Source organism: Canis lupus, chromosome 5, assembly GCF_011100685.1.
Source record: "Canis lupus familiaris isolate Mischka breed German Shepherd chromosome 5, alternate assembly UU_Cfam_GSD_1.0, whole genome shotgun sequence".
In the NCBI taxonomy this organism is placed as follows: Eukaryota; Metazoa; Chordata; class Mammalia; order Carnivora; family Canidae; genus Canis; species Canis lupus.
In genome coordinates this window covers 31,512,771-31,537,534 of record NC_049226.1, presented here as the reverse complement: position 1 = coordinate 31,537,534, position 24,764 = coordinate 31,512,771, and the positions used below count along the sequence as shown (strand labels likewise).

The window sequence follows — 24,764 nt, the reverse complement described above, 5'->3', positions numbered from 1 at the left end:
TCGGTTACCGACCAGCAGCATGTCCACTGTCCGTACTACCTTTCATCACTAATGCATGTGCCATGAGAAGACATTAAAATACTTTCCCCCTCACTACACCACCTGAAAAATCCCCACTTAGGGTGTCAATTACATTTACCCTAAACCTCAAGTTCATCTTTTTTTTTTTTTCTCAAGTTCATCTTGCTGAGGGAAAGCTCATTATGGAAGAGTGCTAGCTACCACTTACCCAGGCTGCCACTCCTGGGGAAATGGTCCATGTCTACGTCCTATTTGCTAGAACCATCTGCAACCATCTCTTCCCTATGGGTGGACATCTTCATCCCGTGGGTTCTCTGAACTACTTAGTGTGAGTGCAAACCTGCAGAGGCCCAGAGAAATTAATAATTCTGGATGGGTCTTTATCGAATCACAGGCATTAAGTGTCTACTCCTCTGGACCCTAATTTTTACCTGGTTGTGAAGGTAAACCAGGTGCTTGGCTCTGAAAAGCTGCTTGGCTTTTCATTCAGCAAAATGACCAAAGTCAACCAGCCCAAGGCCCGGGTATTCCTAACTGGTACCTGTTCATCTGGCTCCAGAGTCAACATCCCAGATCTAAAAGAGATCTATCTGCCATTTTCCCAAAGGGTGGCTGGCCATGGCATGTTTTTTCCTGGATATTTCTTAATGGAGGAATACAGGCAGAATCGGGAAGATGCCACATGAGCCCGGAGCCAGCCCTCCGGTAGCTGCAACTCCTGCTGCCGCAAGTACCACCCTATACCCCCGTTTCCCAGTCATCCAACAACTGGACGTTTTGCCAAACCCAGACGGAGAACAAAGTATCTGGACAGCACCAACTGATCTTCCTCCTACTGGAGCTGGCTTGCTGCATGGGTAAGACGTGTGCACAGCCACGGCGCAGCAGCCACATACTTCCAGTCTTGAAACACGATCCCGTCGAAAGCTGAGGTGGCCCCGGGAAGAGCAGGCTGGCCCAGGCCTACACGGCAGCTAACTAGAACACACTGTTGTCATTTAAAAGATCACACACAAAAGCTTTGATTCAGTGAGAAGAGAGAGATGGAATTCAGTTTTATTTTGTCCTCTCTGAAACTTCCATTTACACCATGGCCTCGTCTATCAAAGAAGAAGAGGAAGAGAAAGCTCTGCCTTACACCCCAGAACTCAAGCACTCCTGTACTTGTTCGCCAGAGGCAGCAGGGTACTTGTTTCTCCAGTGGTTTGGCTTGGAGAGATTATACCTTCACTGCCAGGGTAGTGAGGAGCCACTGGCCGGCTGCTCCAAGTGTCTTCTGGATCCATTAGTGTACCATTCCATAAAGTGCTTCTGGAGTTAAAACCTGCCAAGCCGTCAAAAGTGTCCGCACTTTTGCAACACAAAGGATAAAAGAATCCCAAAGGGCATGTCACTGAGTCCTTCCCAGCTGGGTCTCATTATTGGCACTGTTGCTTTAACCACCGAGGCGCTGGCCCTCACCCCAGGCAAAGCCTCCTGGCCGCTCTTCAGGTAGTGGATTGTAATTTGGATCCTCGTCTGGTGTATCAAAAATAGCCTTCCTGAAAGACAGGGAACAGAGATCACTTAGGCCCAGAATCACCCCGGGTCCTGTGCTGCAAGGCCAGAGACTTCCCTCAGGCCTCTGACGACAGACACTATAGCTGCCCACCAAGGAAACAGTCATCACGCTGTGCAGATAAGTCATAATAATTTCATATTAAAAAAAAAATAATTTCATGTTTATATTAACTCTTATCTCTTGTTTTTTTTTTCTTTTTATTATGAAAGCAACACATATTAGTTGCAGAGAAAACAGAAAATACATACAAACATCCTAAATCTTCAGGAATAATCCCTGTTAATGCTGTCATCATTCTTCCAGAACTTTTATATATGTAATTTTATGAAAGTTAGATAACACATTTGTTCTGTAACCTGATTCACACTAAATATCACAAATGTCTCCCCATAACCAAGGTACCACCCAGTACCCACTGACAGACGGATCACCGAGATGGTCCATCCACACAATAGGATAGTAGTCAGCCTCACAAAGGAAGGAGGTTCTGACACCTGCTCGGATGTGGATGAGCCCTGAGGACGCTGTGTTGAGTGAAACAAGCCAGACCTAGGAGGACAAATAGAATGTGATTCCTCGTGTATGAGGAACCGAGACAGAGACAGAGAGAGAGAGAGAGAGAGAGAGAGAGAGAGAGAGAGAGAGAGAGAGAAGCACTGCCCCTGCCAAGGGCTGGGGATGGGGTGTTACTCAGCTCAGTTTCACTTCTGCTGCATCAAGCATTATAAAGATGGATGGCGGTGGCACAAGCACACACTGAGAGTACTTACTGCCACGGAACTGCTCGTTTACGTTATGTATTTCTTTTTTTAAAGATTTTATTTATTTATTCATGAGAGACACAGAGAGAGAAACAGGCTGAGACACAGGCAGAGGGAGAAGCAGGCTCCACGTAGGGAGCCTGACGTGGGACTCAATCCTGGGTCTCCAGGATCAGGCAGGCCCTGGGCTGAAGGTGGTGCTAAACCACTGAGCCACCCGGGCTGCGCACGTTATGTATATTTTATCACAAGTGAAATTTTAAAAAGTTCACAAGTCATTCCAAGAAAAATTACACAGATCATAGAAAAAGATAGTGTCCAAAAGACTTTTAAAATCCCCTTATAGGACCTGGGATCGATTCCCACGTTGGGCTCCCTGCATGGAGCCTGCTTCTCCCTCTCCCTGTTGTCTCTGCCTCTCTCTGTGTGCCTCTCATGAAAAAAAAAAAAAAAATCCCTTTATAGGGCCATTCAAGTTCTCCTTAGAGAACTGATTATTAGAGACACCTGGGTGACTTAGCAGTTGAGCATCTGCCTTCGGCTCAGGTCGTAACCCTAGGGTCCTGGGATCGAGTCCCGCATCAGGCTCCCTGCTGGGAGCCTGCTTCTTCCTCTGCCTGTGTCTCTGCCTCTCTGTGTCTCTCATGAATAAATAAAATCTTAAAAAAAAAAAAGAGAATTGACCATTAAAACAGCATCCACTCTGGGCATTCGTATTTCTAATTACACTTGCCTGAAGCTGACAAAATTAGCTGAAAACTTCTACTTTATCATGGGGTCTGAAACAGCACCTATACTTCAACATGAGCTCCCTTAATTCTCACAAAACTAACAATGAAAGCAAACATACCCCAGTAGAAAAATACAGGGCTGAAAAGGCAATTCAAAAAGGAAATCCAAAAGGCCAATAAAACATGAAAACGTTTGCTTTAGTAATAATTAAAAGAAAGCATGTTCAAAACCCAGATTGCTTCTACTTTCCAAACTCAAACAGGACAAAATAAAGTGGGTGGGTGTGCAAGGAAGTGAGCCATGGTGGCTCCAGGGCAGGATGGGGCTGGGGGGGGGCATCCCAGTGTAGGGCGCACACATGTGGAGGGGCCTGGTGCCGCGTGTCAAAGCCTGAGTAGGCTCAAGCAGGCACTCCCCATCAGAGGGCAGCCAACCCTGGTGGGTGTGAGGCAGAGCAGGACAAGAAGGCATCCGCATGGGGGATGGGGGCGCAGTAATAAGACGGGCTATGTTCGGGGTTCACTAAATAGGTGAAGATAGTAATGACAACGGAGATCAGGTTCCTCCCTGCCAGTGAGAATTAAGGAACTGTAGAAAAGGAGGTGGAGTATTCACCTGGTGAAACGCTACTCTGTAGAAAGGGGAACAGATCCCTGCTGTGAGCCACGATGTGGATGAATCTTGATCCCCTGACGGTGAATGGAAGAGGCCTTACACCTAGGGGTTTACCCACACATCCTGGAGGACTCCACGCGTGAAGCTAGCAGAGCTACAAGATCAGCCTGGTGATTGCTTCTTGGGGGATGGGGCAAGGACTGACAGACTGACGGAGAGAACCTTCTGGGTAATGCAACACTCCATCCTGATAGGAGTTTGGGTCACACAGGCTTGTGCATTTATGAAAACCCGTTAGTTAACACACTTAAGAGGTGTACTCTCTTGTATGGAAAAAAAGAAAAAGTGTGTAGTCAGTGACATACACACTCAAGTACTTAAAGAATTAAGGATACTGGAATGGAAAGATGGACAGAGGCATGGAGAGATGTATAAAAGGCAAGAATAGTAAAATATAACCACAGAATCTGTGGTGGGTAAATGATATCACTGTATAATTTTTTCCACTTTCTGTGAGTTTGGATATTTTCAATAATAAAACACTGGAGAAAAAAATACAGTAAGAAAAAACACCTAGATTCATATAGACTCATCCTAGAGCTGGGGATGTCAGGAACCTCATGCTTTTAAAAAACACAGATATGCAAATGCAGATGTAAACACACCCACAGGCACGCAGACTTCCCTCGCTCTGTTCACGGTCCGGTAACTCCGCAAGCAATGAGCACACCCAGTGCCCGCATCTTGACTTCCAGGCACCACTCCCCACTAGGAAGGAACCAGAGTACCTTGCAGAAACAGCATCAGGGAGAGGAGGAGCCTGGGAGATCCTGTCTGGCCAGAAAATAATCAATTACTTAAAGAAGAGACAGAATGATGGGGACACGTTGAAAAGTAATTAGAAGCCAGTTTGAAGGGGTTCTCATTGGCCAAACCTGGGGCAGGAGCATCAAAGCAACAATGACAAGGGATTGCCGCTCATGTAGACATAAAGGACGGGAATGCGATCAAGAAAGGCTACTGACCATCTCAAGGTGCCTTCCCACAGAGCATCACAAAAGGAACAAAAGGAGCTTTATGATGGACCTTAATCCAGTCGTCAGAGCCATGACAGCCAGTCTGACGGATCCAGCACACGCAGACCCACAGACCCGTCAGCACTGCAGGGAGGACACGGGTCACCTCTCTGATGCTCCTGTCGAACACGTGAGACCTAAATGTGAGGGAGCACTAGACAAACCCAGATCTTCGGGCCCTTCTATGGGAGGGGATGACAACCGTCAAACACGTCACTGTCAGAGTCCAGGAAAGACTTAGGAGCTGCTCCAAACTGGCAGGGCCCAAAGAGGTGTGACAAAGAAATGCGACACCTGAGTCTGAGCTGGACTCTTGTCCCGTGAGACACCGACTGGGACAAGTGCCAGGAGAGGCTTCGGTCTGAGGAGTCCTGTTTTTCCTGATTTTGACTACGTAGGGAAATGTCCTTCTTCAGGGAAAATACACAACGGGGGGGTGGTGGTGGTGGTGGTGGTGGTGGTGGTGGTGGTGAAATTAGATCGACAACTTACTTTCAAACACTTATGAGGAAAAAGTCCTTTGAATGGTTTGTAATTTTCTGTAAGTCTGAAACTATTAAAAAAAAAAAAAAGTCATAAAAACCAGACAGCACCTCACAGCTGTCAACCAGGAAAAAGTAAATAATCCCTCCCATGTCTGACAAGGCTGCGGGGAAACAGCCACTCTATGTGGCCAGTCGAACCATAAACCTAAGCATCCATTCCGATGGAGATTCGTCAATAACCAAAACAGCAATCCTACTTCTAGGATGGAAAAATGATTATGACATATTGAAAAGATGGTTACAAAAGAACATTTTTTAAAAGCACACATACAGTAAGACGAAAGAATATGCATCAAAAGGTCAACAATGAGAGGCAGTGTTCCTGCTCAGTGGTCTTTGTTTTGCTGGACTCTTCCACACCCAACCCTGTATAATAAAAACTCATGCTTGACTCCTCCCATGGACCCTGTCTCAAGGACACAGTGTCCTGGGGTAGAAAGAAGTCAAAGCTTCACTCTCAGGAATGCGGAATGCGCAGTGCGTGATGAAGACAGACTTTCTCAAAGTCACACAGCTGGTCAGTGGGTACCCTACACCTGGTTCTAGTCCGCCTCACTGCTGAGCCCTGCTTCTCCTACTCCCTGGAAGGCCAGAAATCCCACCACTGGAAACTTCCTTGGTGTCAGTTGTGCTGTAAGCTTGGGCAGTGGCTCACGTGGAAACCAGCAGACTCCTCCCTGGGGCAGGAGGGGCTGGTGGTCATCGGGCAGCATGCCACGTCATCCCCAGGACACCCTAAGCTCACTCCTGCACAACCCTGGCACCATCTGCTCTGACCCAACCCAAATGCTCCTCAACTGCAGCCCATGGTTCAATCTGCAAATACTGACAGAGCTGAACCACATGTGCCAGGACCTACGGCAGCCCCACGGAGACGCAGACACAGACCCTGTCCCATGCTATCTGCAAGGAAAATGCAGCCTGGCGTCCAATACTCACAAAATAGATGGTGTTTTCAGGATTCTTATTCCACCAGGCTGATTGGGAAATACATCTTCCAAGAAAAAATATATGTGTCCAACTGCGATGCCTAGAGTTGCCCAAAAATAAAGAATGAGGGGCAGGATGAAAATTTTGATTACTAGTGGATCTACCAACATAAATTCTGTGTATTTAGGAAGAAATGTCACTATGGTTATTAAAAATCAATTTAAAAACTGGTATTGTAATCTTTGAGCATGCAACCATCAAACAATCCCAGAACAGCTGTATGTGAGTGCCAGACATGAAAAACGGCGGTGACTAGTTCACACGTAAAAACAAATAGAAAAAGTCACGATGAGGTTCTTACCCAAGAGGTCCACGATGATGGAGTTCCCCAGCAACAAGGAAAAGCCCATGAGCACCCAGGGCAGAAAGGGCGCCTGGAAATTGAGAAGGCCAAAAAAGTTCATGCGGACATACGGGTTCCTTCGGCTCCATACGTAGACAAGCATTATTGTAAAGGCCTGTCCCAGGAAAACTAAGCTCACAAACAAACCAAAAAGCTAGCAGATGGCATTAAGGAAAGTATCAACCTCAGTAGTGTGAGAGGGAAGGCGGAGCAAGATGGGGGGGGGGGCTGGGCTCTAACATAGGTCTGAGGTAGGGCAGTCCCGAGCTAGTTAATCTGAGAGGGGGGGGGGGGAAAGCCTGAAAATAATTACCCAGAGCAACCAGGCAAAAATCTGTGTGGGCCAGCACATCTGGACCATAGCTGCTTCCAGTTAATACCATTTCCACAAAGTTCTTGACTATTTGGGAAATATTGGAATTCCTCAGTCAATAATTATGTTAAGTTTCACTCACCATTAGCACCTTTAAGAGGTGAGTGAAGATAGCTGGAGAAACTGTCCCAGAACGGACTGTGTTCAAGGCTGTTACACCCATGACAATAGTTAAAAATACTAATTTATCAGTTTTGATAATGACTGAATAAATGTCTTGCCAACTTTGTTCGAAAGCACACATTGGGAGGGGCACGCCTGGGTGGCGCAGTGTGTTAAGCGTCCGACTCAGTTTTGACTCAGGCCATGATCTCGGTTGTGGGATCCAGCCCCACGTTGGGCTCTGTGTTGGGCGTGCAGCCTGCTTGAGATTCTCTCTCCTCCCCCCATGACAAACTCTCTCTCTAAAAAAAAAAGAACGTGGGCAGCCCCTGTGGCGCAGCAGTTTAGCGCCACCTGCAGCCCAGGGCGTGATCCTGGAGACCCAGGATCGAGTCCCATGTCAGGCTCTCTGCATGGAGCTTGCTTCTCCCTCTGCCTGTGTCTCTGCCTCTCTCTTTCTCTCTCTGTGTCTCTATAGATAAATAAATAAAAAAATCTTAAAAAAAAATAAAAAAAAGAACGTACGCACATCGACAGTCATAAACCTAAAGTAGTAAAACGGTGACCCCCGTGGGCTAACACTGCTTCTGACTTGCTCTCGGTACAAAGGCTCCTGGCCCAGCGAGGCCCAGCTTGAGGCTCAGAACGCCATCCCAGAAAGTAAAAGAGCCACAGTGCCTGCAGCTATGGTGTGGAATCCACCTGTATCTGCTCAGCTTATCTAGTGGGCCGTGGAAGGCAGGTGGAGAGCTGTAGGAGGACACAGGGCATTTGGCAAGTTTTCCTGTATTCACTCTACTTGTTGAAGGATACAGTCATTAAGAATCCACCAAAAAGGAACATAAATACAAAGTCTGCTGTCCGACCTCGGAAAGAGCCTTCTTCTAGCATTCGACAGTAGCGGTACCTTAAGTGCCGAGTTAAGAAAACATTAAGCACACAATCAGGAAGACAGTAAAGTTAACGTGTTGCTGAGCTGCACCTGGACTCTGTGTCAGCTGGACCAGGCCAAGCCTTCACGTCCTCGGCATGTTCACGGGGAGTATAGTTACTTCCCTTCCACCAGGCACCTTGGGCAAGGCAAAGACTAGCTCTGACTGGCTCCGCCCATGGCACAAAGCACTCCTGGCTGGGGAAGGAGCCTGACGCTGCACACACAAGCTTGCAGCTACTCAGGAAACCTTTCCAAACATGGGTCGTCTTTCCCACGCTCAGCCCCACGTGACCTGTACCACCCATGCTTTTTCACAACCTGACTTGGAAGACACGCCCGGCAAGAAGCCTCGTGTGACTTGGCACTTCTGTACCTTGGCCAACAAGGATGCAGCATGATGAAAATACTTCACTCTGAGAAACTTACCAGGATGACGTATCACATGGGACCCATGGACTCCATCCTAGGGCAGGGGTCCTGCAACCCCAACAAAGCCCCCCCCACCCCCTCAAGCTGAGCCGTAACTCCTCTATCACTCCAGAGGGTCAGGTGGAGGACAAATGTCCTGTTTGGAGGCCCCAATCATCCCCTGACCAGAGTATATCTCATTCCCTCTTTCAACAACTGGCATGTGGCCTGTCGGGCACCATCTTTCCAGCCAGCAGAACTGGCAACCAAGATCTAAGGATATCTCGTGTTCTCCGTTCCTTGTGAACCCCCTCCTCATGCCTGTACCCAGGCTCTGGGGCTTATCACCGTATTCAGGCACCTGCTGATGTTATTTTGTAAATAGGCCTCAACTAACCCACTTTTCCTCTCCCTTGATCTAATTTGTAAGTGACTTATGGGCAGAAAGGTAATCACTCTGTGGTTGGATAGCTCCCATTAGAACAAGTAGGGACCAACAGAATGCCTTTAAAATACTACTTTCTGACCAACTCCTCTGTGTCCCACAGAGCCTGTACCCAGAAGTCACAGTTAAGAGAGTAACAAACACAGCAGCATCGATAGCTTTACCTTATATTGTATTCCCTACGTAAACCTCAAGTTTTGATGCTAACCCCCACTTAATAAAGGATACAGAAAAATCATGTTAAATAAAAAATTGAATCCAACTGGACCAAAAAATAAGAAATTGGTGATTAGCCTCCATATCTGTTAAAAGACAAAAAATCAAGAGAAAGAGAGATTAGGTAAAATACACCAGGATACATTGCCACAGGAAGACAGAGGACATATCCTAGGGTCGCAATGGTTGTAAGGCCATGAATAAGTGATTGTATAATCTGAACCAAAAAGCAGGGCACACTCGATCTGACCCTGGATTTTTGTGCTACTTCTAGTTGGAAGTCTGAAAGATAGCACTCAGCTCCTAAAATTTCTAATAAGGATAATGGGACAGACACTTTGAAACTGTCGTTGTCTTTAAAAAAACAAAAAACAAAAAAACCAAGTTCTAGTCTAAATAAAGAGCCGACTCCCTGCAAGTAAAGATCTAATGCTCTAATAATTAGTCTAACTGGCAGATACAAGGACTCCTTTTGTCACGTTGGAAACCCCGGTATAGGTTTCCCTACCCAACACATCCACACCCACGATAAAACAACTACTCACAAGGGGACAGAGCTCCACATTTTACAATGTTTCACCATGGTCTATGCTCTGGAGTGACCTTAATAACCCTGTGAGACCCAGGCTGGTACTTCCATCCTCATGTCCCACAGGAAGAACCCAAGACACTTGGAGAGCTTGCAAATGGCTTGCCCTGGGGAACTTGAACTAGGAGACTCTGAACCCAGACCTGGAACTCCCAGCTCCAAATGCGAATGCTTGGTGTCACTGAGTTTAACCTCAGGCAAAATGGAACCAAGTAAGTTAACAGGAAGCAAGGCCTGGAAGAGCCACAGCGCCTAGCCAAGGCCAGGTGAGTAGTGAAGGAGAAAGGCAGTGACGAGAGTCTGCAGGACTTCTCTGTGCATCACTCAATTCTTCAGAATTGGGAACAAGATTGAAATAATTCAGTTCTATGCACTAACTGAGGCCAGGATTAGAGTTACCAGCATAGCACGGAGACAAGTGTATAAATGAGTGCAAGCACACAGCGAGAGATACTCTAAAGCAGTGTTTGCAGATACCCTGAGGGACACAAGGAGGGGGACTCTGTGAAGCTACACAAAAGTTGGAGCTCAGAGGGTGTGAAGTGAATGACACACACTTGAGGCAGAGGGAAGTGTAGAGGAAAAGGACAGACTCTTGGGTCCTTGTCCCACGCCAGCTACAGGCCACCTGATCATAAGACATTTCTCCTTTAGCGTTCTAACTACAGGAGAGGACAGTCTCCTACTGGGTTCTCACAAACCGGCATATTGTTGAAGTCAGTCTTTGGGTCTTTTGTTATTATCATCTGATCCCTGGAAGGTGGATCAATTTAAAAGCACTAGCAGGGGATCCCTGGGTGGCTCAGTGGTTTGGCGCCTGCCTTTGGCCCAGGGTGTGATCCTGGAGTCCTGGGATCAAGACCCACGTCGGGCTCCCGGCATGGAGCCTGCTTCTCCCTCCTCCTGTGTCTCTGCCTCTCTCTCAATCTATCATAAAATCAATAAATACATCTTAAAAAAAAATAAAAGCACTGAGTTGAGTTTCTGTAGTGGGCCGTGGAGATAACACCGAGGTGGTGAGTGGGCAACACAGGGACCCTCAGACTCTCCCTGGGCTGGTCAGTCTCCTCTCAAACTGCAATATTAACTCTGAATCTGTAATTTACTGTTTCTTTTTTTTTATTTAAGATTTTATTTATTTATTTGAGAGACAGAGCACAAGCAGAGGGAGCAGCAGAGGGAGAGGGAGAACCAGACTCCCCACTGAGTGTAGAGCCTGATGCGGGGCTTGATCCTAAACCCTGGGATCATGACCTGAGCTGAAGGCAGATGCTCAAGTTCCTGAGCCTCCCAGGCATTCCTGAAGCAGTAATTTCTAAATATAGGAACTGGACACATCAAATCAAAACCATGCACTTTACAAATAAAAATCACCTTTGGTGATTGCAATTTGGGTACATGAGGAACCTGAGAATGTCTTAAACAGTCCCTAGGTGACTCTGAAACCCAATCAGGATGGAGAACCACGGCTTTATTACCACCCTCCCAGCCCCACATCAAGACTCACAATCAAATATTCCCACTGGATTCTTGTTTTGACAAGAAGGCGGAGGATCTGCTATCAACAAGTATAAAAAAAAACAACCCTCAAACCAACCAAGTTTAACCACTGGCACGTGAAACGTGGCTGTGACGACCACTTACTTGGAAGTGTTTAAAGATTAACTCAGGATTGAAGTACAATTGGAAAGGGGTGATCAATTCCAACTGCTGGAAAAAAAAAAAAAAAAAAAGCTGCTTAAAGCGAGTACAGCAAGAAACAAGTCCCACCACGTCCCCGTCTCACTCCTGCCAAGCCCTCTGAGGCTTTCCTCTTAGGCGGGAGGAGGGGATCGGTACAGAGTCCTGTACAAACGCGACCACTCCCTGCACCCCGCTACCTAACAAAGAAATCAAACTGTCTCCTGTGGCGATAGCTGGGGTTGACCTGAGGGCAGGGCGGGCTGGTGGGGCTGCCCTGGACCCGGGGGCAGCTGCCCATCACCTAGGCGCCGCCTGGAGCGGCTGGGCCAAGCCACACAGCTCACCGGGAGCTCCCCCACGGCGTCCCCCCAGGCTCTGCCCTCCCGGCAGCTTCCAGCCTCCCTAAGCCCCCCCCCCCCGCCCCCCAGGACCACTTGCCCCTCGCCCGCAGCTCCGACCTGCTCCAGGTCCACCCTTCTCTCTCGGACACCCGCCTGCAGCCCTGACCCTGCACCTCGTCCTGGGGCAACACTCCCTCGCCGGCTCGCTGGACAGGCCACCCGGAACCCCTCCAGAGCCAGCCCCGGACGCCTCCACCCACTCCTGGGACCAACCCCTCGGGAGCTCCTCCGAGGCTCCAACCCCCGCCTCCCGAGGTCTGTAGCGCGGACAGACAGAAGCTGGCGCTGCAGCTGCTCACCACAGCGGCGGTGGTGAGGACGCAGGCGGTGGTGTAGGCGCGGCTGACCGGCGGGATCTGCAGGTACTCCAGCCGGAGGCTCTGGTACGCCATCTTCCCCACCGCCGCCGGCCCCCCCCACTTCCCCTTCCGCCAGTCAGCCCCGGCGGCGGGGCGGGACCAGAGCGGGCTGTCGCCCAATCAGCGCCGCGCAGACGGCCAGCCGCCAATCGCCGGAGCCCTCGGCAAAGCGCGCCGACCAATCACGAGTTGCGCCTCCGCGGGGCCCCGCCCGGCCGCCCCACCCACCAGCCCACAACGTCAGGGAGAGGCGTGTCAGTCCCCCGCCCTTGGCCAATCCCCGCCGGCCACAGCTGGCTTTCCCGCCCGGCCCCTTCGGCGTCGCCCAGCGAGGCGGCCGCGCGCGACCGGCCAATCAGGAGCACGATGCCGTCCCGCCCGGGCCCTCGTTCGCTGGGGCCGGATTCGGTCGGCATCCGGGAAGCCAGCGGCCCCGCCTCTCCGCAGCTGCAGGCGCTGGTTTAAAGGCGGTGGCGGGAAGCCGGTGCGCGGTTGGTGTCGTCGCCCTCGCGCCCGCTCGGGTAAGGGCCGCGGAGCCGCATCTCCTTCTCGGGGCAGGGGGGAGGCGACAGAAGCGGCCGCGCTCGGCACCGTCGCCGGGCGCCCGCCGTGCGGGCCGCGCGCCGCCTTCGCCGAGCTCCTGGCTGGCGCGGGGCCGCGGGGCCCGACGGGAGCTGGCGCCGCGCCGGAAGTGGCCTCCGCGAGGCGTGGCTGAGGTGGGGGTCCCGAAGAAGAACCCGGTCGGCGTCGCGGGGAGATGGCGTACCTGTCCTGGAGGGGGGCCCTGATGGGGAATCCTAGGTATGGGGAGTGGGGGGGCAGGTCGGGGGCGCAGGCAGGGGTGGCCCTCCTGGGGAAGAAGGCCCGGGTCAGGGGGCGCTGGCGGGGAGGCCTCGGTATGTGGGGGTCCTGGGGGAGAGTCGCTGGCGGAGGAACGATGGTGGGGAGGCCTGGCAGGGAAGGTAGGCCCAGGTGCGGGGGCGCTGGCGGAGGCCTGCTGGCGAGGGGAAGGCCCTTCGAGGGGGAGGTCCTGCTCGGAGGGCGGGGGGTTGCGCTGGGGGGAGTCGAGAGCGGCTGGGCTGCCAGGGGCCCTCGGAGGTGCAGGTGCGGGTGCTCCTCACAGCGTCTGTCCTTGAGGGAGCAAGAACCGTCACCCGGAAGGAAGGTAGCTCGTCCCCGCAGGCAAGGTGGAGAGTGTCAGGCTTCGTTCGCTCGGTTATTAGGACGCACTGAGGATCTTTGGAACAGGGAGTGACCATCAGGTAGGGTGGTGGACTAGGAAAGATGCAAGCAGAGGGCTGGGGAGAGCAGATACTTGGCTGGAGGGAGAGGTGCTGGACCTTCCCTGTAATCAGAGAGATCCATGTTGAAATAGCTTTGCCTGGGGGGCGGGGGGGGTGTTAGAATCCCATGCTGGGTGTAGAGTTTACTTAAAAAGTAAATTTAGAAAAAGTTCTTCCCACTCCCCAAATATCACCTGCACAACCCATTGGTAAATCCGTTCTGAATGTATTCCTTGTCCCAGTAGAGGACACCTCCAGGAGCTTTGGCAGGCTCTCCAAGGGACAAGGGCAAGAGGGGAGGTTGAGAATTGCAAGTGTGGATTGAAGTGGAGCTCTCCATATAGGGCTCCATAAGGGCTGGGTGGGAGTCCTGCACTCACAGTCCAGGATTGGTAGAAACAATTGAGGCAGGGGTTTCTGAATCTCAGGGTCCATGCACATCATCCATGCTTTCCGTGGAAGAGTTGATCCCTTTGGACAATGAAAGTACTCTGGTCTCCCAGAGTGATAAAGTCAGGCCGATGTCCACAGTATGTTAGGTGGGACAGGAGAGTGTGGTTTCAGCCCTCTGTGTCCAGCCTGTGTGTGGGCTAGTTGGCTGTGGTTTTCTTTATTTTTTTATAAATAAGTTCTCATAACTTAATTTTATTTTTAAGAGAGAGCATGAATGCACAGAGGGTTTACAGGGAGGGACAGAGGAAGAGAGAAAATCCACTGGGTATGGAGCCTAACTCGGAGCTCAGTCTCACAACCCTGAGATCATGACTGAGCCAAAGTGAAGAGTTGGACGCCTAACGGATGGAGCCACCCAGGCGCCCCAGTTTTGGTTTTCAAAAAGCAACACCCTAAAACAAATTTACACCTATCAGATTAGCAAAAATTAGAATATTGAATGTCCAGTATTAGTGAAGACATAAGAAATTTTCATATGCTGCCAGGGGGAGTGTCAGCCTAACCTGCCTCCTCCCCCCAGGTGTTCTAGAGAACATTTCACAGTATTTGGTAAAATCACGTTATGAATCAGCTGCACGGCCCAGCAGTTACTTGCCTCTGTAAATAACATGCATGTATGTCTCTGAGGAGACATGGGAGAGTGTTCGTGACGCTATTTCTGGTAGGAAGTGCTAAGAGCAAACTAGGTGTCCGTCACAAGAAGACATGCCGAGTGTGGCGTGTGTGTGTGTGTGTGTGTGTGTGTGTGTATGATAAAGTTGAGGGAGTATGTCAGGAGCAGTGTAGGGATTACAAACATACAAGTATAAACAGCTACATACAAAGCTGTTTTTAAGAATGTCTACAACATATCTGGAATGAATTAAATTTGGATTGAAAAGATACCTATTAAAATGCCAGAGTGGGTTTGTATGGGAGATAAAAGATGGGAGAATAAGAAAGGTACCTAAAATAGTGCCGTGAAATGGGAAGTATCAACTCAGTGACGCCCACCTGCGGTCCTTGAACAGGGAGACTGGTTGGTAAAGGTCAGATGATGAAGGCACTTGTAAGCCATGTTGACAGAGTTTGAGCTTGATCCTGAAGGTAGGCACAAGGGAGTGGGAGGGAATGAAGATCCTGCCAACCACAGAATCCTTTTCTAAGACATGGAAAAGAAAGCAGTTTTATTACTGAGTATGCATGTCCAGATGGCAGGGCATCGGAGGTCACCTGTGGATGAGATGAAAAGGACAGGAAGGAATTCGACCCTATTTTCATAGCCAAGCAGTTACACCTAGTTGTTAGCTATCACATACGTACAAATTCTGCCATCCCGTAAGATTTGACTGAACCATTTACTTTAAGTTCTTTCATAAAGATTATCCTAAATTCACCTGGTGACTGAGATAGCCATTTGTTTTTAGCTAATTGTCTTTATCTGAAGGAATAATGGACCATCTCTTATTTCTAGGATAAGCGTATTGGTACAGCTCAGAAAAGGGTGCCTTGGTTAAGGTCCTGCAGTGTCAAGGAGGGATCAGAGTGCCATCTTTCTAGATGATGATGCTTGAAAAAACAGGTCATGGTTGTAAAGCTGACAGGAAACTTACTCAGCCTGCCATTGGGGCTTTTTCAGGCGGTGAGGTGGGAAGGATAAGGAGCACAGGACGTTGGTGTTAGTGTGGTTGGAGTGTGGGATCAGGGAGCCTGGTGGGAAGGGAAGGAAGTGAAGCGGGAGGGACTATAAGGAAGAGGATCCCAGGGCTGAGAGTCCTGACGGCTAAGGTGGAAGAAGAGCATATGAGGTTGTGGTCAAAAAGTAGGAGCACCTGGGGAGAGGTTGCAACTAGCAGTAGCCACGGTGGCCAGAAGAGTGGAGACAAAGGCCGCTGAAACTCCAGAAACCTAGTCTCTTGGGTGTTGCTTGAGTCCAAATGCCATGAAAGTCATCTGGGACTGTAGCAGTTCAGGAGTCTGAGCCCTGGGCCAGAGCCCTGTCTGATGAGAGGTGAGGGAAAGCGCCAGAGAGCCAGGGGTTTGTTGCCTATGGGACGAGCAGGGCTGCAGGGAGTGTCAGGCATTGGGGAACACATGTGCCTTGGGTTTTGTTTGCTGGCTTCCTGGCTCTTTGCAATATAGGAATTGTCGCTTTCATCAGCTGATTTCTTATCCAAATGAATTTTTTTCTTTCTTTACGTTTGCAGATTTTTCATAGTCAGAATTAACCAAACAAAATAAGCCAAGATGTCTGTGGATCCGATGACCTACGAGGCCCAGTTCTTCGGCTTCACACCGCAAACCTGCATGCTGAGAATCTACATTGCATTTCAAGACTACCTGTTTGAAGTGATGCAGGCCGTCGAACAGGTCATTCTGAAAAAGCTAGGTGACCTCCCAGGCTGTGAGATCAGCCCCGTCCAGGTTCGTAAATGCACAGAGAAATTCCTCGGCTTCATGAAGGGACGTTTCGATAACCTTTTTGGCAAAATGGAGCAGCTGTTTTTACAGTTGATTCTGCGCATTCCCCCAAACATTTTGCTTCCGGAAGACAAACCCCAGGAGCTGCATCCTTGTAGTGAGGAAGAGTTCCGGCTCCTCCAGGAGGAAATTGAACAGTTACAGGAGAAGTATAAGACTGAATTAGGCACTAAGCAGGCCCTTCTCGCAGAATTAGAGGAACAAAAAATTATGCAGGCCCAACTTAAGCAGACACTTGTTTTGTTTGATGAACTCGAAAATGCTGGCCGAGATCACGGGACTAGTGATTTTAGGGAAAGCCTGGTGTTCATGGTCCAGAACTCCAGAAAACTACAGACTATTAGGGACACTGTGGAACGGGAAGGCAAGAGAATGAAAATACTGTAATTTCTAAGTAGTGACAGGAACCTGTCAGAAAGTAGAATAGGAAGGGATTGATGTGAATGATATTCTGGTGAACTGAATGTCTTATGGGATTTCATTTATTGGCTCTTTCTTGTACTCCGCACTTCCCTCTGTCTGGCCCCACTCTGCTAGGGCATCTACACTACCTTGAACTAATCCTTGGAGCCCATGTTCCCTAGAGACCTCTCACAGGTGGGAAGGGGTTCCTGGTCCAGCAGCATGTCACCGGGCACCAGGACTGCAGAGAGATCTGTAAAAGCAGTTCCTTGATCAGGGGCTCCTTGTAACCTTGATCCTTCTGACTTATTCTTTGGATGCGAACAAATGAGAAAAAGGTTAAGTGGGCAGCTTCATTAGGAACCAGCCACTGCATGGCTGGATGGGTGCTGGCACCTGTGGCCTGCTCTCGTCCACGAATTGCCTTACACAGCAAATTAGCCGATGGGAAGAAGCAAATAGAGAAACACCACCTGTGTGATCCTTAGTAAAGAGAGAAGTTGTTTTCGTTCCTAAAATAAATGCTTTCTGTGATCATGGTGTTGGAGATGTGGAGCTGTTTGCTCTGTGGGAGCCTGGTTGGGGAAGACCATGGACACAGAAGAGGCAAGTGTAGCTGGAGTGGAGGGACAAGCCTAGAACAGCCGGGAGCAAAGTATCTGAACTGACCACTAGGTATTTATGTCATTTTCCTCCCATACTTTAGTTTTGCCTTGTCCCTAATATTTTTAACTTACTTATTCATACTCCTACGCATCAAATATTTAGTGCCCACAGTGGGAAATTTTAGCTGCCTCGTGCTTGGATTTAGTGGAATCTAATATTTTCTTCTGAAATTAATCCATGTGAAGTGTTATATCACCCATAAAAAGAGCAGAATAGCAGTAGCTGCTCCTACAGTGTTGCTTACTTTCCATGTCTTCCAAAAGAACAGGATTTCGAGTTTCTCCTTTATGTAGAAGAGTAGCTCAGGGCATTAATACTTGGAATTAAATATTCATAGATTTAAGATGCCTGTATTCACCTGGAATCTGTTTATTATCAAAGAGTCTTTTTTTCCAATCCTGTACGTGAGATATATATATTGTAAAGGCTTTCGTTTTCAATCTGCTGTTATTATTTTAAGTAATCTCTACGCCCAAGGTGGGGCTTGAACTCATGACCCTGAGATCAAGAGTTGTATATTCCAGGATGCCTGGGTGGCTCAGTGGTTGAGCATCTGCCTTCGGCTCAGGGCGTGATCCTGGGGTCCTGGGATCTAGTCCCGCATTGGGCTCCTGGAGGGAGCCTACTTCTCCCTCTGCCTGTGTCTCTGCCTTTCTCTGTGTGTCTCTCATGAATAAATAAATAAAATAAAGAAAATCTTAAAAATATCACATACTCCATCAACTGAGCCAGCCAGGCGCCATGTTTGTAGCTTATTTAACATTTCCTAGTATAGAGGGGCCTCTGGGTGGCTCAGTCAGTTGAGTGTTGAGCTCTTGGTTTCAGCTCAGGTCATGATCTCAGGGTTGTGGGATCGAGCCCTGAGTCAGGATCCGCACTCGATGGAGAGTCTCCTTGGAGATTCTCTCTCCCTCTGCCCCCTCCCTGCTCACACGTGTGTGCATGCATACTCTCCATAAAATAAATAAATCTTAAAAAATAAATCTAGTATAGAGCGTTAAATGGTGATTCCCCCAAAGATACATCCATGTCCTGATTCCTGGAACCTGTCATTGTTCCTTATCTGGGAAAAGAATAATTATGTTCAGGATGTAGAGATAAGGGGAGTCTTGTGAACTATCTGGGTGGGCCCTAAATCCAGTGACCAGTGTTTTCACTAGAAAAAAGCAAGAGATCTGAGATGGAAGAGGAGGACCTAGTATAATCCTAGAGGCCGGTGGGAGTGACGGGGTCATGCGCCTGGGGGCGCCAGCAGCCACCACCAGCTGGAAGAAGCAAAGACCTTTCCTGCAAGGCACTTGTGGGGTGGGGGTGTGTGACACCCTTGTTTTGGATTTCTGGCCTCCAGAGCAGGGGAGAATGCATTTCTGTTCTTTTGAGTGCCTAGGTTTGTGACATGTTTACTCATAGACCTGATTAAACCCAGATATTAGAGTATTCATACACACGAGGAGGTGGGCCGCTTGCCTAGGAAACAGCTGACACCTGCTTGGCCTCACAGATGCAATAATAATAATACGATTTGTCTGAGAGCACTTAAAATACGGACGTGATCTGGACAGGAGGATAAAGTCCACAGCGTCTAGAGCTCAAGGAGTTCAGGGATGCCTGGGGGCTCAGGTGGTTATGCGTTCGACTCCGGATTCCAGCTTATGTCTTGATCTCAGGGTCGTGAGTTTGAGCCCTGCATCAGGCTCCACACCCAGCTTAAAAAAAAAAAAACAAAACAAAAACTCAGGAGTTCATCTCATGTTGAGTGAGTGCTTGGTAACTGGTGGATATTGATACTGTTTGTCATGGGGGTGTCTCCACAGGAACAGATTAATCTACTTGACCCTGTCATCCTCTAATAATTAAATTCCTCCCACAAAAAATGAGAAGTCTGGATAATAATCTCTTGGTTATCCACGCTGCCTCAAGGTGCCATTCCCTCCAGCATCGGCCTCACCAGTTTTCTCCTCACCTCGGGGTCAGAGCCTTTGACTTTGTAATACCAACCTTGGATTCCCCAGACTCAGGCGTGTATATTCCCCTCCCTGTGCCCCCATCCTGCTGCTGTAGTGCAGGCCACTGGTAGGCAGACTGCTGGGCATGGCGTTTCCAAAAAGTAAAGAGCCAATATCAATGTAGTTAGAAGGTGGGGAAGGGACTAGAGTGTTCCCCAGTCTGAGAAGGCACTTTGAGACCAGGAAACAGCCACACAGTTAACGCAGTTTAGGGCAACTTCCTGCCACAGGATGAGAGAGGTCGGCCACCCAGCAGTTACACTCCACCAAGTCCGGTCCCCGGTCCATAGATGTTTACAGAGCGAGGGGATGCGCAGAGGGCAGTGGTATGACATCAGAGGTTCACATGCAACTCAGAGGACTGGCATCCACCCCGTTGACAGCTAGCCTTGAACTGGATCTCGTGGCACCGTTGCTGCATCGGCAAGGGAAGGACTCTTATTGCTAACAGATTCAAGGGAGGTTGAAACCCACCTGCCCCCATCCTGGCCTGGGTGGGCATTTCTAGTGCAGGTGTGTTAATCTCCAAGGGACCTGAAACATATAGCCCCAAGACAGGTCATGGCATGAACGTGAACGAGACAGAGGGCCCGTATAGAGTCAGTATCATCAGCACTCCTGTGACTACCAACCTTCTAGAAACAAACAGGATTCTAGGGGACTACTGTGTAAGAGATTCTTCTGCACTCAGTCCGTGCACACAAGATTGTATGTGAATGTTCACGGCAGCATTATTCATAGTAGCCATAGAGCAGAAAAAACCCAAATGAACCAAACAAATGGATGGATACATGAAATGTGGTATATCCATGCAATGGGACACTTCAGCAGTACAACTGAAGCTACTACATGCTGTGACAGGTGAACCTCGGAAATGTAGTAAGTGAAAGGAGCTGGTCACAAAGGGCCACGCACTCATGTACTGTATGATTCCACGTATGGGAAACGTGCAGATGGGACAAATCCAGAGACAGGAAGTGGATTAGTGGCAGCCCAGGGATGGGAGCGGGGCTGGAGTTGGAAGGAGATGGGTAAGGGGTGAAGGGTTTCTTTTCAGGGTAATGAAATATCCCAATATTGATGATGGTGATGGCTGTGCAACTCTGTGGATATAGTAAATGAATGAGTTCTGTGTTATGTGAATTATATCTCAGCAATGTTGGTAAAAATAATGAGTATGTGCTCTAGGGGCGCCTGGCTGGCTCAGTCAGTGGAGCATCTATCTGCCTTCGGCTTGGGTCGTGATCTGGGGGTCCTGGGATGGAGCCCCGTGTCGGGCTCCCTGCTCAGTGCAGAGCTGCTTCTTCCTCTCCCTCTGCTCCTCCCCACTGTTCATCCCTCCCCATGCTTGTGCGCTCTTTCTCTCTCTCTCAAATAAATAAAATCTTTTAAAAAATGGATCCATTCATTCTTCCAGTTTGAGATTCCACTGTTCCACACGGCTAGATTCCAACTGTGTCCCCCAACGTAGACTTCCGAACTATGCCATGGTATCCAGAAACCACTGTTCACTGCCCCCATATACCTGCTGACCCCTGACAGCTCAATACATAATGGGAAAAGTTTCCCCCAAAAGTTGTCTTTCCCGCCATCATTTGTGATCTGCTAAGAGTCACTTTACAGGATGCCTAGTTATTTTTGCCTGCCCACCCTCCATGGTTTTGGTGACTCCAGCTTTCCTTTGGAAAACTTTCTTTCCTATTGCATCGTATCTTAAGTTATCCCTTCCGCCTTCCAGCCAAAGGTGGGCACATGATCCTAGCCAGGTCAGTAAGACCCTCTTTAGGATTTGATTTTTGAGCAACATGGCAAATTGACCCCCAAAATGGGCCTATTTGTTTTTATGGTTGAACCCTGAAAAGATGTCCATTAGCACTTGAGTGGAGAGGCTGTATGTATATTTAGATATTTAGATATTTATTTATTTGAGAGAATGAACAAAGGGAGGGGGAGAAGCAGACTCCCCACTGAGCAGGGAGCCCAGTGTGGGACTCAATCCCAGGACCCTGATATCATGACTTGAGCCAAAGACAGATGCCTGACCATCTGAGCCACCCAGGAACCTCTATCACGGGATATTTAAACTATGTAAGAGGAAAAGATGCTGAAGGTACACATGGATGGTGTAACAGTACAAGAATTTTAATATTGGTTAGAAAATAAGGGCCAAGTCCTGGAGCCCAGTGGAATCAGGAATTTCAAGGAGATCTGGGAGATTTCAGATGTTTCAAGAATTTTAGGGTATGGAGAAAATTAAGGCTAACGGGAGAACATGGGCGTATGGGAAGAAAGCAATTCATTCTGGGGGTGGGAGGAGCTTAATACTGAGGTCAACCATGATGGGGTGAACGTTAGGGAAGACTGGAGCCCCCTATCAGGCAGTGATCTTCAGAGTTTGGGGGGAACACACAAGGAATCCTGAAATAAGGGGATCAAATGAGACTGGACTTTTAGGGAGAATATTGGAGCCTATGTTCAGATTATAGAGGCAAGATAATCTAGTTAACAATAGTCATGGGAACCAGATATTGGAATTTGGGGTAGGGAGTGGGGGCATATGTTGAGGAACAGGGGACTCTGGCTTTAGGAATGGCAGGGAGAATCTACTCTCAGGGGATTAGTGGAGGGGAGATTACTGGGGGGTCATATCCTGAGTAGTCACTGAAGGACCGTATAATGGGTATTCTGGGGGATGTGTGAATGGGAAACAATGGAACCGTTTGGAGAACACAGAGCTATGTATGGGGACTCAGTGATTATTAGTCAAATATTAGAAGTAGGTAGGAGAGATCCTATATCCAAGACTGAAACGTGGGAAGGTACATATTGCAGGTACCTTGGAGACTTAATTTTGGGGAATAGAGCCACTAGTTGTTGGGGGCATCATTGTAGTAAACTATGGGTGTAAAGCACAGGCTGACATTGGGGAACAAGGGCATCGGGTTTGTAGTACTGCAACGAAGTGCAGAAGGGCAAGCAAGATAGTGGGGCTGCGGTGATGTGGGATCATGGAATCACAGAACTGGGGAGTGACAAGTCTCTGATGCTGGAATTTACCGAGCTTATAAAGACAGAATCTGGGTGAATAGGGGCAAATCCTAGAGCTTAGTGGGGGGACTGTACTGTACTGTATCAAGACGTGTCTTGATAATGGAAGCAATGGGGGAAGAAATCTGAGGAGCAGCAGATAAAGCCACAAGGGACCTCTCAGACCTGATGTGAGGGGACAGAACCGGACTTTGATGCATCCTGGGAATCAGATATGGAGAAGGGTGCCCTAGAGGCCTGCATACTCAGTTAGTGGAGGGGGAGGCTGCACCTGAGGCTGATCATGGGACAAGTGTTTAGGAGGGAGGGTAGGGATGCTGTGAGAATTATGGGGTGAAACCCAGCAGACCAGGAAGCTTGGCAAGCCCCTGCAGGGCTCTAAATTAAGTGAGAACTCCGTATACAGGAGGCTGCAAAAGGGATTTATTTCATTAGAGGTAAGACAAACATTTCCAGGTAAGGTGGTAGCGCACTGGATTGATGACATTTAACATTCAGGAGTAAAAGGAGACGCCAGGTGAGGGGGTTTCGGTGTTAGGCCTCTTGGGTCTGAGATGACCACTCCTATGGGTCGGGTAGTTCTCCAGCAGGAATTCTTGCCAATAACAGATACCCCACGCCCTTCGTCCTGGGTCCCATTGCCCCAGAAGCCGCCAAAGATGCAGAAGGAACACCCTCCCGCGCACCCCAGCCAGGGCCCCAGAGTCTCATCCCGCGCAGCGCCCAGAGATGGCCCCGTGTCCGGAGGAGGCCTGCAGTCGCAGGTCCCACGCCGTCCAGGACCCGACGACAATGTGGCCTCCTGCCAGGACGGCCCCTCCCGCTGTGGCTCTCCTCCCTGCTCCGCAGCCGCAGCACAGCCTAAAGCAGGAGAAACGCAGAGTCGGGCTCAGCTCCAGCCCCGGGGACGGGCGAGGACGAGCCACCCCGACGATGCCACTCACTGTGTCCTGTGCTCCGGCGGCGTCCGCGGCGCCCTCAGGTCTGCCAGTCCCGGGGGGAGGGCGTGGGACCCGGCCAGTGCTCCGGGGGCGATGTAGCATCACAGGGCGCAGACCAGGGCGCCGACCCTCCCGCGGGGGCCCTTCCGCCAGCTCGGCCCTTAAGAAACCGAAGGTTGGGCTCTCTGCGCGCGCTCCCACCTCCTGAAGTGTAGGGTCCACGGACACGATCAGTCGTCAGCCGCACCCCGCTCCTCTAGACGTCAGGGGTGACGGCCCCCTCCCCGAATCTCAGGCGCAAACACTCTTATTTCATTCCTGGCAGCTGCCTCGGACGCGCCTCCAGATGCGCAGTGACACAAAGGTAGTGACAAGCACAGGACAAAAGAAGCAAGCAGCAGAAGCTAGATGGAGGGTGTGCAGCGCGCTCCGCACACCCAGGCCGAGCCCGCGGGCTCCCTCCTCGCCCCCCGCCCCAGCCCCGGGCCCCCGGGCCCTCAGGCCAGCTGCAGGTGGATGTAGGTGAAGATGCAGGAGGTGATCGAGAAGGCGATGGCCGCGTAGATAAAGATGGAGAGGTGCGGGAAATGGTCGAGGTAGCAGCCCTCGTCCCGGGGGGGCGCCTCCTCCTGGGGCGGGGGGCGCGCCGCGGCCTTGGGGGGTTGCCCCGTGCGGGCCCCCTGCGCCCTCCCGCCGGCGCGCCGACCCGCCCTCCTGCCCGCCGCCGCCCTGGGCGCGCGGGCCGCGAGGGGCTCCTCCGGGGGGGGCTCGTCGAACAGGCCCCCGGGGTCGACGGCGGGGTCCGGGCGGGTCGGCGCGGGGGCCCAGGGCTGGCGCGGGAAGAGCGGGGCGGCCATGGGCGCGGAGCGCGGGGGTCGCCTGCGGAGCGCGGTGGGCGGCGGCCGGACTGCGCGGCGGCTCTGCCCGGGAGGGGCGGGGACCGCTCGGCGCGCGCCTCCCCCGGCTCCTCCCCGCCCCCGCCCGCGCCGGAGACCCGCGCCGCGGCCCGCGGCCTGTTCCCATGGCAACCGGCGGGGGCGGGACCAGGAGGGGAGTCCGCGCAGAGGTGGGAGCTGAGGCGGGGACCACCGGGAGCGCAGAGGCGTGCGGAGCTTCCCCGGGGATTGATATGTCCTTTTAAAAGATATATTTATTACAGGTCTTTCTGGTTTTTGCTTTTATTTTTCAGTCTAAAATATAATACGTAGGGACGCCTGGGTGGCTCATCAGTTGAGCATCTGCCTTTGGCTCAGGGCATGATCCCTGGATTCCAGGATCAAGTCCCACATCGGGCTTCCTGCATGGAGCCTGCTTCTCGCTCTGCCTATGTCTCTGCCTCTCTGTGTGTCTC

At 50.3% G+C, this 24,764-nt stretch overlaps 3 protein-coding genes across 7 annotated transcripts; 1 reads left to right on the top strand and 2 right to left on the bottom strand.

The window, feature by feature from the left end:
* Positions 1-1,046: 1,046 nt before the first annotated feature.
* On the bottom strand, positions 1,047-12,251 carry DERL2 (derlin 2). 4 transcript variants are annotated; one of them, XM_038536465.1, is made up of 8 exons: positions 12,095-12,251; positions 11,356-11,421; positions 9,135-9,208; positions 7,933-8,026; positions 6,603-6,798; positions 6,251-6,341; positions 4,356-4,520; positions 1,047-1,562 (listed from the first exon to the last, which is right to left on the bottom strand). In XM_038536465.1, exons 1-8 carry the CDS (start codon positions 12,185-12,187, stop codon positions 1,457-1,459), a joined length of 885 nt encoding a protein of 294 aa, XP_038392393.1. In that variant the 5' UTR covers positions 12,188-12,251; the 3' UTR covers positions 1,047-1,456. The 4 variants fall into 4 exon arrangements, with proteins under 4 accessions (XP_038392393.1, XP_038392394.1, XP_038392395.1 ...); XM_038536466.1 differs by having other exon boundaries at positions 11,356-11,418; XM_038536467.1 differs by lacking the exon at positions 4,356-4,520.
* Positions 12,252-12,518: 267 nt separating this feature from the next.
* MIS12 (MIS12 kinetochore complex component) lies at positions 12,519-17,775 on the top strand. 2 transcript variants are annotated; one of them, XM_038536470.1, is made up of 2 exons: positions 12,519-12,675; positions 16,077-17,775. In XM_038536470.1, exon 2 carries the CDS (start codon positions 16,117-16,119, stop codon positions 16,735-16,737), a length of 621 nt encoding a protein of 206 aa, XP_038392398.1. In that variant the 5' UTR covers positions 12,519-12,675; positions 16,077-16,116; the 3' UTR covers positions 16,738-17,775. The 2 variants fall into 2 exon arrangements, with proteins under 2 accessions (XP_038392398.1, XP_038392397.1); XM_038536469.1 differs by lacking the exon at positions 12,519-12,675 and adding an exon at positions 12,798-12,955.
* A 5,098-nt stretch (positions 17,776-22,873) lies between these two features.
* On the bottom strand, positions 22,874-24,270 carry LOC100688504 (atherin). The gene is made up of 2 exons (XM_038535521.1): positions 23,417-24,270; positions 22,874-23,333 (listed from the first exon to the last, which is right to left on the bottom strand). The coding sequence occupies exon 1, from the start codon at positions 24,268-24,270 to the stop codon at positions 23,911-23,913; it is 360 nt and encodes a 119-aa protein (XP_038391449.1). The 3' UTR covers positions 22,874-23,333; positions 23,417-23,910.
* Positions 24,271-24,764: the final 494 nt, after the last annotated feature.